General features: G+C 33.4%; 1 protein-coding gene across 8 annotated transcripts in view; it reads right to left on the minus strand.

The window, feature by feature from the left end:
- The window catches only part of COG6 (component of oligomeric golgi complex 6), a 181,591-nt gene that overhangs the window by 143,700 nt on the left and 24,253 nt on the right, over positions 1 to 13,638 (minus strand). For all 8 annotated transcript variants that reach the window (XM_072797266.1, XM_072797267.1, XM_072797263.1 and 5 more), the window contains 4 exons: positions 11,344 to 11,472; positions 11,178 to 11,269; positions 9,579 to 9,643; positions 4,789 to 4,880 (listed from right to left, as the gene is read on the minus strand). In XM_072797266.1, the coding sequence (XP_072653367.1) occupies positions 4,789 to 4,880; positions 9,579 to 9,643; positions 11,178 to 11,269; positions 11,344 to 11,472 (378 nt within the window). The remainder of the gene's footprint in view (positions 1 to 4,788; positions 4,881 to 9,578; positions 9,644 to 11,177; positions 11,270 to 11,343; positions 11,473 to 13,638) is intronic.

The raw sequence follows: 13,638 nt of genomic DNA on the forward strand, positions 1-13,638 counted from the left end.
CAAGACCTAATTTTAATTTTAAGGAAGCCATTCCATCAATAGCTCTATTCATAAAATATTTAAATTTTATTAACACTGAGTTATTATTTCAATTAAGACTGTTACATCATATCTAAATTATAGTTTCTCAATTTTTATACAGCTGCCTAAATAGCAATATATTTAAACTGATTATGAAAATCTGATAGTATTTTAAAATATTGAATTATTAGCACATTCTGTACTCCTCAATTTGCTATTATAAGGATATTTCTTAGACCTATCCAAGGAGTTTCTCATTTTTGCAAGAATATAAGACAAGCACGTATATAAAACAATCCCAATTTTATTCTAACTCATGTACTGAAAGTCATTTAAAAATGTGATGTTAGGGGAAAGGTTTTTGTTGATGTGAAAATATACCATAATCCAGCAGGAAACCCTAATTTCCAACAGCACAGTACCATCTTAGTATGCCTAAAAGAAATTTAGATTGCTCAAAATAAATATAATGGCTTGATAAATACTAGTAGATAGTAAGCAAATGAAAAAAAAATACAGCAAATTTACAGAAAACTGGTAAGCTGCATATAACATTACAAAAGCAAATACTAATACTATATATTTCAATGCATTTTGAAACTAAAACAAATTGTAATGAATTCTTATATAGTTAATGCAGACAAAACAAATTAAGTTAAAAAGAATACAGCAAACAGCAAAGTAAAAGCAAATTCCTAAACAGGCAGCCATAATACCTACATTATAAAAAGAAAAATATTTCAGTTAAAAATATTATAAGCTACACCAAAATAAATTGAAAAAAAATCATCATATATGCCTATGCATACAATAAAAGTAAGTATGCCGCTGAATAAAAGTATACCATACCAAGCAACAGGGAAAAACACTGAATGGAAACAAACAGAAACTGATATTTTATTTATTTTGATTTTTAAAAAATTTTTTTAAGATTTTATTTATTTATTTTGAGATTCCAGAGGGGAGACCATGAACAAGAGCAGGAAGACGGGTGGAGGGAGAAGCAGAGAGAATCTCAAGCAGACTCCAAGCTGAACACAGAGCCCAATGCGGAGCTTGATCTCACAACTCTGGGATCGTGACCTGAGCTAAAACCAAGAGTGGGATGCTTAACTGACCAAGCCACCCAGGCACCACAGAAACTGATAATTTAATGAAAACTTTGGTGAGATATCAAGATATATTTACATTCAATTTTTTTTAAAATGGAGTTATCAGTCATATTTTGCATTTACTCCGATCTAGAACTTACTAGTATTTACTAAGTACTCACTAGGTACCAGTAACTGGGGTAGATACTTGTAGGTGCTTTTTGCATTTCATTCCATATTTCTATCTAATATGCTTATCCTATTATATTTTTCAACATTAGGTATTATATAGAAAAACCCTGCTAAAGAAGATGATAGTTAAATCCTCTTAGATAATGCTCATCCCCCGCCACAATATACTCAAACTTCATCTCTCCTAGGCTCCCTAATACAGTTATCTCACAAGGTTCTGGTGAATAAATATTCAACGTTTACATTATTATAGTCATGTAAATACTATTCAGAGCTTCCCAAGGCATAAGATATTTCAACATAAGAGAATGAGCAGGCTGATAAAGAAGATTAAAACCCTGTGTCACAGCCTTACAGTAGGCCTAAAGAGCAACCAGCCCAGACTAGAGAAAGAGAACAAGGTCTCCAAGATGGATGTGGGAAGGTAAGAGGAGGGAGAAGTCGGGAAGGATTGGTTGATATACTTGACTATATGGTGAGAAAAGATAGATTCTACTTTTGAGTTTGGGTCTGAAATAATAAGGACATAGGAAAGTAAGCAAGTATAAAAACAAAGCAATTATTAACTACAAAGAGAGAAAGTTTTACAAGAAAGGGAATGTAATCAAAGTATACTGGATTCCCTGTTTTTATGGGTTCTTCTTCCTCCTTTTCTTGGTTTACTACAGACTTTTGATGGAATCCATCCTCTAGGAGTTTTAGTGTATAGGATGCAAAGTATTTTTTAAAACTTGTATGTCTCCCACTTTTCCCCAACATCACTGGCTATTCCTTTCCAATTTTCTTTGCGGTTTTCTTTTCTTCCTAACCTCTAAATATTAGAGCTCCCCACAACTCAGTCCTAAGCCTCTTTTTTAGCTACACTCACTTAAGTGATCCTACCAAGTTCTAATGCTTCAAATACCATCTATATGCTGCAAACCAACAGATTTATAGGTTCAGCCTTAATTTCTCTGTTGTCTGCTCACTCAACATTTCCCACTGTATGTTCACAGGGATGCTGACTCTGACATAGTCAAAACTGAGCTGGGCTCTTCATTACCCACTCACTCCCATCCACCTGTCTTCTCCAAGTTCCTCCCTCTCAGCAAATGGCAATACCACTCATCTAACTGTTCAAACCAAAAGCCAAGAATTCATCCCTGACTCCTCACATCTCACCCTCTCTAGTCTATGTATATATCTTACTGTCTCTGGAAACAACTACTTTTCACCACCTCCAAGACTATCACCCTACTGTGACTCATCACCATCTCTACTAAGAGTACAGACAGCTTCCTAAATACCATCCTTGTTCTACTTTACCCCACCACATCACATTATCCAGTGCCCAGAGTCACCTTATAATCATAAATCAGCTCAAATCACTGAAACACACACCTCACCACACACACATCTTCTCCAACTCACTTAATACAAAATCTAAATTTTCATCCTAGCCTACAATGTCCTACATGATCTGGCCTCTGCCTGCCTCTCTGATTTCATCTCTCCCTACCTTCCATTCATTCTAGGCCTTCCTTCTGGTCCTCTAAAATGGAAGCTTTTTCTGTCCTCAGGGTCGGAGTGCAACCTGCCTAGGGCACTCTTCTCAGAGATCTTTATATGCCCAACTTCTTCACACTATTTAGGTCTGTACTCAAATATCACCTCCACCAAAAGGACTTTAAAACAGCTACATGTGCATACAGCTGCTCATATGTGGTCATTCCCTATACTTTATTTACTTTCTCCAGCTTTCTTTCTCCTCAGTGCCCTTATCACCAGATAAAATTGTTACTTTATATATACTTGCCTTTTCACCCATTAAAATGTAAGTGTAAGCAGTTTTGTTCACTGCCATTTCCTTTGCATCAAGAAGAGTGACATTTATAATCTGTTTTTTTTAATTGACTAAATGAGGAAATATGTGAACAAGTAAAAAAAAAATTGTATGGAAAAAATGTACCAAACGTCATCCTCAAAATCATCATCTTCAAAGATAGAAAAATTATAATTCTGAGTCTAAGCAACCTATTACCCTCAGAATTCAAATGATCTTTTCTTTGCATTCTTTGCATTAGAAATTAAGTTATCATTATCTTCAAATACTAAATTTTGTGCAGTACTATCATGGGTATTACTACATAAATAATGTAAAAAATAATTTATCACTATATCACTACTTTTGCCTAATATAGTATTAGTTATAGTGCTAGCTGCTTTCAGCTGTTCTTGTGTTTCCACAATATGGATAATTTTATTTTAGGAAGCCTATAACATCACAATTGGAACTAATTTATTGTTTTTCAGTCACAGCAAGTGGTGGTAATAAATTTATATCTAAAATGTTAGAGGACTAATGCAAATCCTATTTCTTATTAGTTTTATTGCCTATGGCTTGTTGGTTTTATTTAAAAATCTACTAATAGCATATGAAATCCATCTCTTAGCTGTGAAGTTTTGGGTGGCTAGTCTCAGCTCTAGAAGGTAGGTAACATCACTGCCAAAGTCTTTTGGTGCTTCTTGAACTAGTGATTCCCACATCTCTCCTGGATCTGTTAGTTATAATAACCCTCCTGGATTTTAACAATTGGACTTCTGTTCTTGATTCTAGCATACTGGATGAAAGATAACTGTTAAATCATTCTAATAAACAAGGAAACTATCAAAAATCTAGCTTGAAAAGACATTATTTTAACACAACTACACATGGAACATGGTCTTACAGTGAAATTAGAGAGCTCAAGTGTATAACATCACTTCAAAGTGAAAATAAATGCATACTTTAAAGTCAAAGATCATATTACAGAGAAAACAAGTGGTTCCTAATTAAAGTACCTTTTATTTAAAGCAGATAAAGCTATAGTTCTGCTTTATCACTAATAGGAAACTAAATAACACTATTTACATCAATGATAGGACACTTCACTTATTATTCCCTATTCTGAGTATAATGTATAATTACATTAGGTGTCATGGATCTCTTTTACAAATGCAAAAGGATTAAAAAAATACCCTATAAGTTTTACTAAGTTGTATGTGTGCACGTATCTGTGAGTGGATGTGTACAGTTACATCTGGGGAAGAAAAGGCAATAACAGATCTCCAAATACAGCATAAATAATATGTATATAATAATTCATATGGTGTAGAGGTTCTGCTAGTTATATTTAGTCATACAAATGATGAAAACAAAACAAATAAAGCAAAAAACAAAACCCTTATACTGTGTTCTAACTGAAATGATTTATTACACAGGATTTATTTATTTAGTTAGTTTTCTTTTTAAGATTTTATTTATTTATTCATGAGAGACACAGAGAGAGAGAGGCAGAGACATAGGCAGAGGGAGAAGCAGGCTCCCTGCGGGGACCCTGATGTGGTACTCAGTCCCAGGACCCTGGGATCATGACCTGAGCCAAAGGCAGTTGCTCAACCATTGAGCCACTCAGGTGCCCCATCATATAGGACTTAATAAAACACATTTAACCATTCCACTTACCTGATTGTATGATGGTAAAATTTGAGGAGGTTAGAAATTTTATATAACAAAACTGCCCCAGGTTCAGCAACTATTACTTGTTCAATTCGAACCTATTAAGACATGTGAAAAAAAATTAAACATTTCTTAAAGGCTTAACTTTCCTTCAATAATCACACGTGGTATTAATAGCATATAAAAAGATAAAATTTAATATTGTAGAAATCACAAAATTCCTTCTAAGTAATTTCTGAATATTAAATTATAGGGGATGGTTAAAATAAAAGAAACATTTTAGCACAGATATACTCCATAAAAAAAAAAAAAAAAAAAAAGAAAAGAAAAGAAAAGATCCATTACCTACAGAATTAGGTTCAAGGCAGTTGCTACCAGAAATGATATAATGATGAGGTCATTGTGAGGTTTTTCACCAGATTATAATGGAATTTAGTTCAGCACTATTTGCAAAGCAATTGTTACATCCCTAAAAACAGATTATCAATGCAAATACTGCCCTATCACCAAATATTCAGAAAAAAATCACAGAATTCTTATCTTCAAACTATTATACCAATTTTCCTCTTTCATTAGACAATAATAGACAAATCTTAAATTAGTACCAATATATATGTCTAATATTCTTCTATACTTCAAAGTTAACTTGATCTCTCATAAGGAATCTTTAATTAAACTCCATTCCTCACTGACCTTGCCCTTCCTTTGTATTCCCTAATTAATGGATACAATCTAAACTGCACTGATTAATGTGCTTACTTGCATATTATATCTGTTCTTAAGCTGCTGCTTACATTGTGTCTTCTTGTTTCCTAACTAGATTCTAAATACAGACATTGTGTTTTCTGCTTCTTTTACATCTCTATAGCATCTGGTAGAACAGTATATACACAGATGCTTAATACATGCTTTTGAAAGTATGTAGTTTCTCTATACTTAGATTTTGGAATATGTCATAATGCCAACATATGAAATTTGCTAAAATAGATTTTACAAATATATGTATGAGCATATAAAACCCTCTTAGATTACAGAAGTTAAATGACCTTTACATGAATACGTTTATGAAATTTATAATCTTATGGCATAAAGTACTAGTGAGGTAACTGACATGTATTATAAAGCACAAATGGCATGTGAATTTAAAAACCAAGATTTTTCATATTATAATTCCTTTCTATGTCCAAGGCCTGGATCAATAGTGATTTAAATTATATATTATATCATTAAAAGTAATACTTCCTAAATCTTAATATAATTATTAGGTAAAATATAAAAGATATTAATTGTGAACCGACAGCATAGAACCCACCATAATTTATGAAGGTCAGAGCATACAGTACACTAGTTTTTATTAAAAGAGATAGAATTCAAATGTCTGCTGGTAGTCTGCCTGCAATCCAGAACATTCACTTAAAAGAAACATCATTTTACCACCTATGCACTTGAAAAACAAAAATTTAACACATTAATTCTGATAAGGCTAGCTTCAACTCTAAAATAGAGATACCTATAAAGTAACAGGCTTGATGTTTATGATACATAGCAGCTTCTCCACAATATATGCAATTTTAAGCTTAAATACAGATTTTTAAAACTGGAAATAATCATAATTTATGCATACATTTACAAATAAGTAGTCTACCACCTATGAAGTTTTACTTTATTAACACATACTGTAAAGGTTAAACACAGGATAGAGTAAACCAAATCCACAGTTTCACAGGGTGTTCTTCATTACCATTACAACCTTTTCTTTATGCTCCTAAAAATTTACATCTCCCCTTTCCATTTTTTTTTTTTTTAATTTTTATTTATTTATGATGGTCACACAGAGAGAGAGAGGCAGAGACACAGGCAGAGGGAGAAGCAGGCTCCATGCACTGGGAGCCCAATATGGGATTCGATCCCGGGTCTCCAGGATCGCGCCCTGGGCCAAAGGCAGGCACCAAACCGCTGCGCCACCCAGGGATCCCGACATCTCCCCTTTCCTAAAAAGGATTCACTCCTACAAAGAAACAAGATTGAGTGAGAGATATTTAATCAAAAGATCCAATACCATATGCCATTATGAAAAGTTTAGAAAAAAATTCTATTAATGGAATGTAAAATATTTTATATTGCCTGATATATTTTATATATATTTTTTGGTCACTAAAAAACATTTCAAATTATAATTGTAAAAGAAAATGTTAAAATAATTTGTTGTTGTTGTTTTTTCTCAGTTGACAACTGCAGTATTTCAACTGAGAATATTAGATACCCAAATGAGGTCATATAGGAAGAAAATTCTTAAAATAGTATAAATTGTCACTGTGAACACCTGTTAAATATTCTCTGGAGTATGTACTTAAAATTACTATCAGGGATGCCTGAGTGGCTCAGCGGTTGAGAATCCACCTTCAGCTCAGGGCATGATCCCGGGGTCCTAGGATCCAGTCCCGCATCAGGCTCCCTGCAGGGAGCCTGCTTCTCCCTCTGCCTGTATCTCTGCCTGTCTCCCTCTGTGTGTCTCTCATGAATAAATAAATAAAATCTTTTAAAAAAATCATATGAAAAGATCTAAGGTTTCTGTCACTTCAGAAACTAAAAGAATTTTTATTCATTTTACAATAGAAATATTTTTGCTTGCTTACTAGCTTTTCCTTCACCTTTTGATATCTTACATTAAAATTTCACAGGCAATCACAATAATGCCCTACAACTGTTATAAACACCTTTCTGGACATCAATGTTTAAGAAAGATGAAATGAGGTATATTTTAAAACATAGGCACATTTTGGTATATAATTTCTTTATATAAGCAAAGGGTATAATTTTAATATTTTTAACATCATAATAACATTTCTTACTCTGACCAGAGTTTCTTACCAGAGTAAGAAATTCTTAACTCCATTCCAACCCCCAGATTCTAGAATTATATTTTAAACAATTACTTTAACAACAACAGAAAGAGGAATCAGGAATATAATGAACATAGTATCACAAGTAAGGAAGGGAGCAGAGAAAGATAAGGCAGATAAAATACAATTTATTCACCAAAGCAATTTACTCATTGTTATGATAAGTTTCATTTAACTCCATGTAGTCACAAAAAAATAAGAAAAGTGTAGAAAAAGAAACATTTTTATTCTCTCTTTTTTTTTTTATTTTTCCAATAACTGCTAGTATACAAAACAAGCAACATTTACATTAGTATAAATGTCTGAGAATCAAACTGTGGCAAATAAATATTTCATTTGAGAGAACTAAGTAAAGTAGTTTCAAAATATTGTGCTATTGGGCAGCCTGGGTGGCTCAGCGGTTTAGCACCACCGTCAGCCCTGGGCCTGATCCTGGAGACCCGGGACTGAGTCCCATGTCAGGCTCCCTGCATGGAGCCTGCTTCTCCCTTTGCCTGTGTCTCTGCCTCTCTATCTCTCTTTCTCTGTCTCATGAATAAATAAATTTTAAAAATCTTAAAAAAAAAAAAAAATTTGCTATTCATTTACTGAATATGCAATTGAGCCCTATAATGATCAAATTATAGTAATAATTAAATCTGTAAAACAGTTGTTACAAGGGTATGTCATCTGATATTTCCTTGCCTACAACAAAATACCAAAGAAAATCTTAAAAACAACAAAAAAATTAGTTTTAAAATTAAGTTCTTGGTTAGAATAAATCCTAAAACTTTCTGGATTTCAACTTCCACATAGTAAATTAAAGTCAACAACAAGGAAAGTAAACGAACAAATGCCAAGTATCCTATAAATATTAATAAAGAAAAATAGCATCTGCTACAGGCCTAATAGGTGTCAGAACTGTGTACTTCATCTACACAGTTTTCTCATTCAATTTTCACCTACTGTAATGGCAGGTTTTTCTTTTTTTTCCTACATTTTTATTTACTTATTTGAGAAAGAAAGCACAAGCAGGGGGGAGGGGTAGAAGAAGAGGGAGAAGCAGACTCCCCGCTGAGCAGGGAGCCCATGCCACAGGGGCTCAATACCAGAGCCCAAGGCCAAGGTTTAACAAACTGAGCCACAAAGGCACCCCATAGTAGCTATTTTTATTTACAGGTTCAACAGAAGAAGCAACCTGAACAAGTGAACACAATTAAGTGGCAAAGTGGAACTTTTAACCCAAGTTTGACTTCAAATTCTGTTCCTTATACTATAAATAGTAATAATAAAACTTACATGTTATTTTATACTTATATTTACCATCATTTATTGCTATAATAGGCAAAAAATGTACAATGCTTGAAACAATAAAGTAAATGGAACAGGTTCTTAGATGATTTCTGAGAAGAGTTCATAGATTAGTTATTTCAACTTAAAGAACTTTTTTCAATTGCTTAACATAATATGGTAAAAAAAAAAAAATAAGTGACTATGTACAAACTAAGAATATTTCAAATTTTCTTCCTTACAGAGAAAATGGGCAATGATTACTTTAAAATGTATTTTATTGGGGATCCCTGGGTGGCTCAGTGGTTTAGCGCCTGCCTTTGGCCCAGGGCGCGATCCTGGAGTCCCAGGATCCAGTCTCACATCAGGCTCCCGGCATGGAGCCTGCTTCTCCCTCCTCCTGTGTCTCTGCCTCTCTCTCGCTCTATGATAAATAAATAAATAAATCTTTTTAAAAAATAAAAATAAAATAAAATAAAATGTATTTTATTATCCTACACTAATGTGTTAACTTGAGAAAATTATAGCTTGACTTCAAGCTGTTAACAGTTTTTTTAAACTCATAGGAATAAAGCAATCATTTAGCCAGACATCATATAACATATATAAAAACAAAATATTTACCTTTAGAGGCCTGCACACACCCTCAGTAATATGCCCAACAACTTCCTGAATATTTTCTTCAATACCTACAATCAATTACAACATAACTGAAAATGTTTTTCCATATTACACATAAGTTCAAAAAATTAACAAACAATAATGCATATTTTTGGTACTATAACAAACATTTAGAGTCACATAACAATATTTTATTAAGTTCAATACCTTTTAGGACATTATTAATTATGTTAATACCTGGGTCTAGAGCGTTGTTAATTTATTGCACTGCTGACTAATAAAATGAACATTACTTCTTTATGAAAAAGAGTAAATGTATGAGTCACAGGAAAAATTGACTAGAAACATATCAATTAAGGAAGTGATGTGAAGATGTATTAGAATTTGTTCAAAAAATGCCTTATTCTGGGCAGGGGTGCCAAACACAGAAGCTAAAGATATAAAGATGGAAAGCACACCACGTAATCTAATAAAAAAAACTGGCATTTACTAAATACTGACCATTTACCAAGCTCCTGTATACTTGGCATTTACTGCTTGTAACCACCTTCTTTTTAATAGACGGAGAAACTAAGGCTTGGAAGAATGAAGCCATTTTCAAATAACCTATTTCATCTAACTCTGATCTATATTCTTCCAACTTCTTCACTGCCTCTCACATATCCTTTATTAAAACATCTTTTAAGAAATTCTTTTAAACTAGGTAATTAGGATAACAGAAAACAACTTTAAAAAGTTTAGACCCTGTGCCAATTGAACATACATGCTGAATCTAATTTGAATATCAAAGAGTGAAAAAAAAAAAACCCAGGAGGGTAAGTAAGGATTGTCCCCAATTTGTACACTAGACCCTCCTGAAGATCACGTTATGAGCCAGAAGGGTTTAGGGCTAGGCAATGTAACACAGTCAAGTGATACACATCATAATATTTCTCTTTAATTCCTATTTAAGACAGACCATCTTTATTTCCCATTTACCCCTCAAACTCTAACAGGCATCTTAAGGAAGTCACAATACTAAGAAAATCTGAAATTCTGTAAAAAACAGACATAGCAACTCAAAAATAATTTTTCTTCCTTGAAATCAAGACTAAAATTTAAAGTACATTTAGAACTCCATGAGTAATTATTCAAAAATCTTTACAACAGTCACATGAGAATGAATAAAGGGGCTGGGTAGTATAAAAGAATTAGTAGCTTAATGGTCTTAAACAAGTTACTGAGTCTGTTTACTCATAGATAAAAGGAAGATAATACCACCTCTCGCCTCCAAGGAGTGGCTCTAAAGATCTGAGACAGTGTATGCGGCACACTCCAGAAGTACCTTCAAAGTGAGGCAAAGGAATCTAGGCCTGATGTGGGAAGACTACGAGGGAACAGTATACAAGTGTAAACAGCTGTGTGACAGGAAAGTGATGGAGGAGAGAAGCCTATTAGCAGAAAAAGGAGGAAGCCAGAGAGAAAATTAATTAGGGTGCTTATTGTGCCACTTAGGTGTGAAGAGTTTATCTCAGTGAAGACAACGGCAGTGAGAATAAAAACAGAGAAGCCTTGTGTTACTTTCTATACTTAGACATTAGCAATTACAACCAGAGGACCCACCTTGTATAGTTACATGCTTTAAGAGAGCTTCAAGATGTTCTTTTTCAGAAGCAGTAGCTTGATGGAGCCAAGCCAACATATCTCCTACATATCTAATGTAAAAACTAAATGTTAGTATTTCCTTCAGAAAAACATAGAATATTCCAATACTGTCTGATTACTATACCTTAACGGGTCATGGGAGTGCATTTCAATGGGCCTAGGTGTGCCTCCTGGGCCCCCTCTTGTAAGAGCATCAATAAATCCACGAACAACAGTGCTTCTTCTAGCTGTTCCAAATTCATCTAAGGTATACCTAGAAAAAAGTTATTTGAAAAACAGATGTTTCTGTTTAATGGTTGTATCAAACTATTCATGTAATTTTCGAGATAAGCAAGACATCTACAGCTTCTTTACACAACTCTTAAGCAATACCATTTTTAAACAACAAAAAATACTTATGAAATAACCTTACCATAATGAAAATTCAGCCTAAACGTACATATTTTTACTACTCTTCGGAAAGAATGCTGTAATTTAGGGTCAATAACAGGGGCAACATTAATAAGGGACAGAGAAGTGGTTTTGGTAAAAGTAAAAATCAAGGAAAGGTGAAAATCTGGGATTCTTCTGGTTTCAGTACCCCTGGAGTCCAAAATATGATGTTCTACTGTTCACACAGGCCATACTCTCCAGTTCTCAAAAGACTGCTCACAGTTAGAACTCTATAATTCAAAAACATTTTTTCTTCTACCATCAAAATTTGCCCCAAACATACTATTTATATTTAAAAGCTTATTTTGACTCCAATACTAAACATGAGTTCCTTTAAATTTACTGAGCAACAAGGCCTACAAAGCAAAAACGTTTTTTACGTATATTTAGAAGTCATCTATTGTGGTTAAAAGGAAAAAAAAAAAGACTTCCTAAAGTGAAGGAGTTTACAGGAAAGGGAACTTTGAACTGCGAGATCAGACAATTTTGGGTGAAATCACAATAGGGCTTAGAGCTGTCAAGGTAGCCCATTTCTTGGACTAGAATCAGTCTTGGTTTTCCACTATCACCACTATTCCTTACACTCGTCCATCAATTCAAAGTTCTTGCTATTTTAAAAGTACACAGAAAAATGAGAGATTTTCTTCATAGTCCAATGTCAGCAGATTCTAGACCCATGAATTTTTAGAGATCTGAACAGTTTTCTAACAGGCTTCATATTAAAAATTATCTCAGTACCCTATATATAAACCAAAGTTACCAAAATTTGAGATTTTGGTTGCCAAAAAAATTAATTTCTTATACTACTATAAAAACTATACTGTTTTCTTTAATATGCTGCTGATTTAATTAAAAATCCACATTTTTCCAAGGGCACCTGAGTGGCTCAGTTAAATAACTGACTCTTGATTTCAGCTCAGGTCATCATCTCAATCATGAGATTGAGCCCCATGTCCAGCTCCATGTTCAGCAGGAAGTCTGCTTGAGATTCTCTCTCTCATTCTGTCCCTCCTCTTGATTGCACACATGCTCTCTCTCAATATGCAAATAAAATCTTAAAAAACAAATAAAAAATAAAAATCCACTTTTAAACATAAGAAAGCTAGAAGAGAGAATATTTTTAAATAAAAGGGTAAGTGTGGTAAAGTGGTCTAGATCAATAAATCTGTAGGAATCTGAACCTTTTTAGAGGGCTGTTCTTTAGAAATCAGATCATGGTCTTTTGTGTTTGTCTTCAGTTAAATGGAAATGCTTCAGAAATTCTGTGCAGTGGCATACAACTAGTAGTATGTCAAGATGAAATGCACTATCTCCCTAAGCTCTAAGCCTGCAATGACCTTGCAATCACTTTCTATTTTTTAGAACAAGTTAGAACCAAAATGCTTTGATTTTTTTCCCTCATGCTCTTAAATTATACATATGTGTAGTATAAAGAATGCATTCCTTTAAATGATCACCAATTCTATGAAATGACTTTGATTAGTTTATTACTTACAGCACAACATTCACAAACTTTCAACTTCCCAAATACATAAAACTAGTCCTCATTCTCAGGACTCAACCTGCCATAATAAACAGAAGCAATGTAACTTCTGAATTACATTCAGTGAGTGAATAGGCCTATTCACTCTGACCACAAGTTATGTTAGAAACCGGTAAATTCACTGGCATTTTAAATGACATTTTAAATGACAAACACTAGACTCTGATCTGTATAGTTATAATTATATGAAATATACATATACATTAATATGAATGTTAACCACCCTGCAACAGATACAATTTGAGGCAAAACCAGAATGCACTACAATGAATCTTCAATGACATCAATATACATGAAATACCTTTTCCCAGGGAAAGAAGAAAACTTCTTTGATTAAAAAGAGATTATTTCCCAACAAAGGTGAAAAATACAAAATGGAGCTCTACAAAAGGGAATGTTAAAATTATACAAATATTCTAAAATGCCTCCGGTTAAAATTAAAAA

The sequence above is a fragment of the Canis lupus genome, chromosome 24 (assembly GCF_048164855.1).
Source record: "Canis lupus baileyi chromosome 24, mCanLup2.hap1, whole genome shotgun sequence".
NCBI lineage: Eukaryota > Metazoa > Chordata > Mammalia > Carnivora > Canidae > Canis > Canis lupus.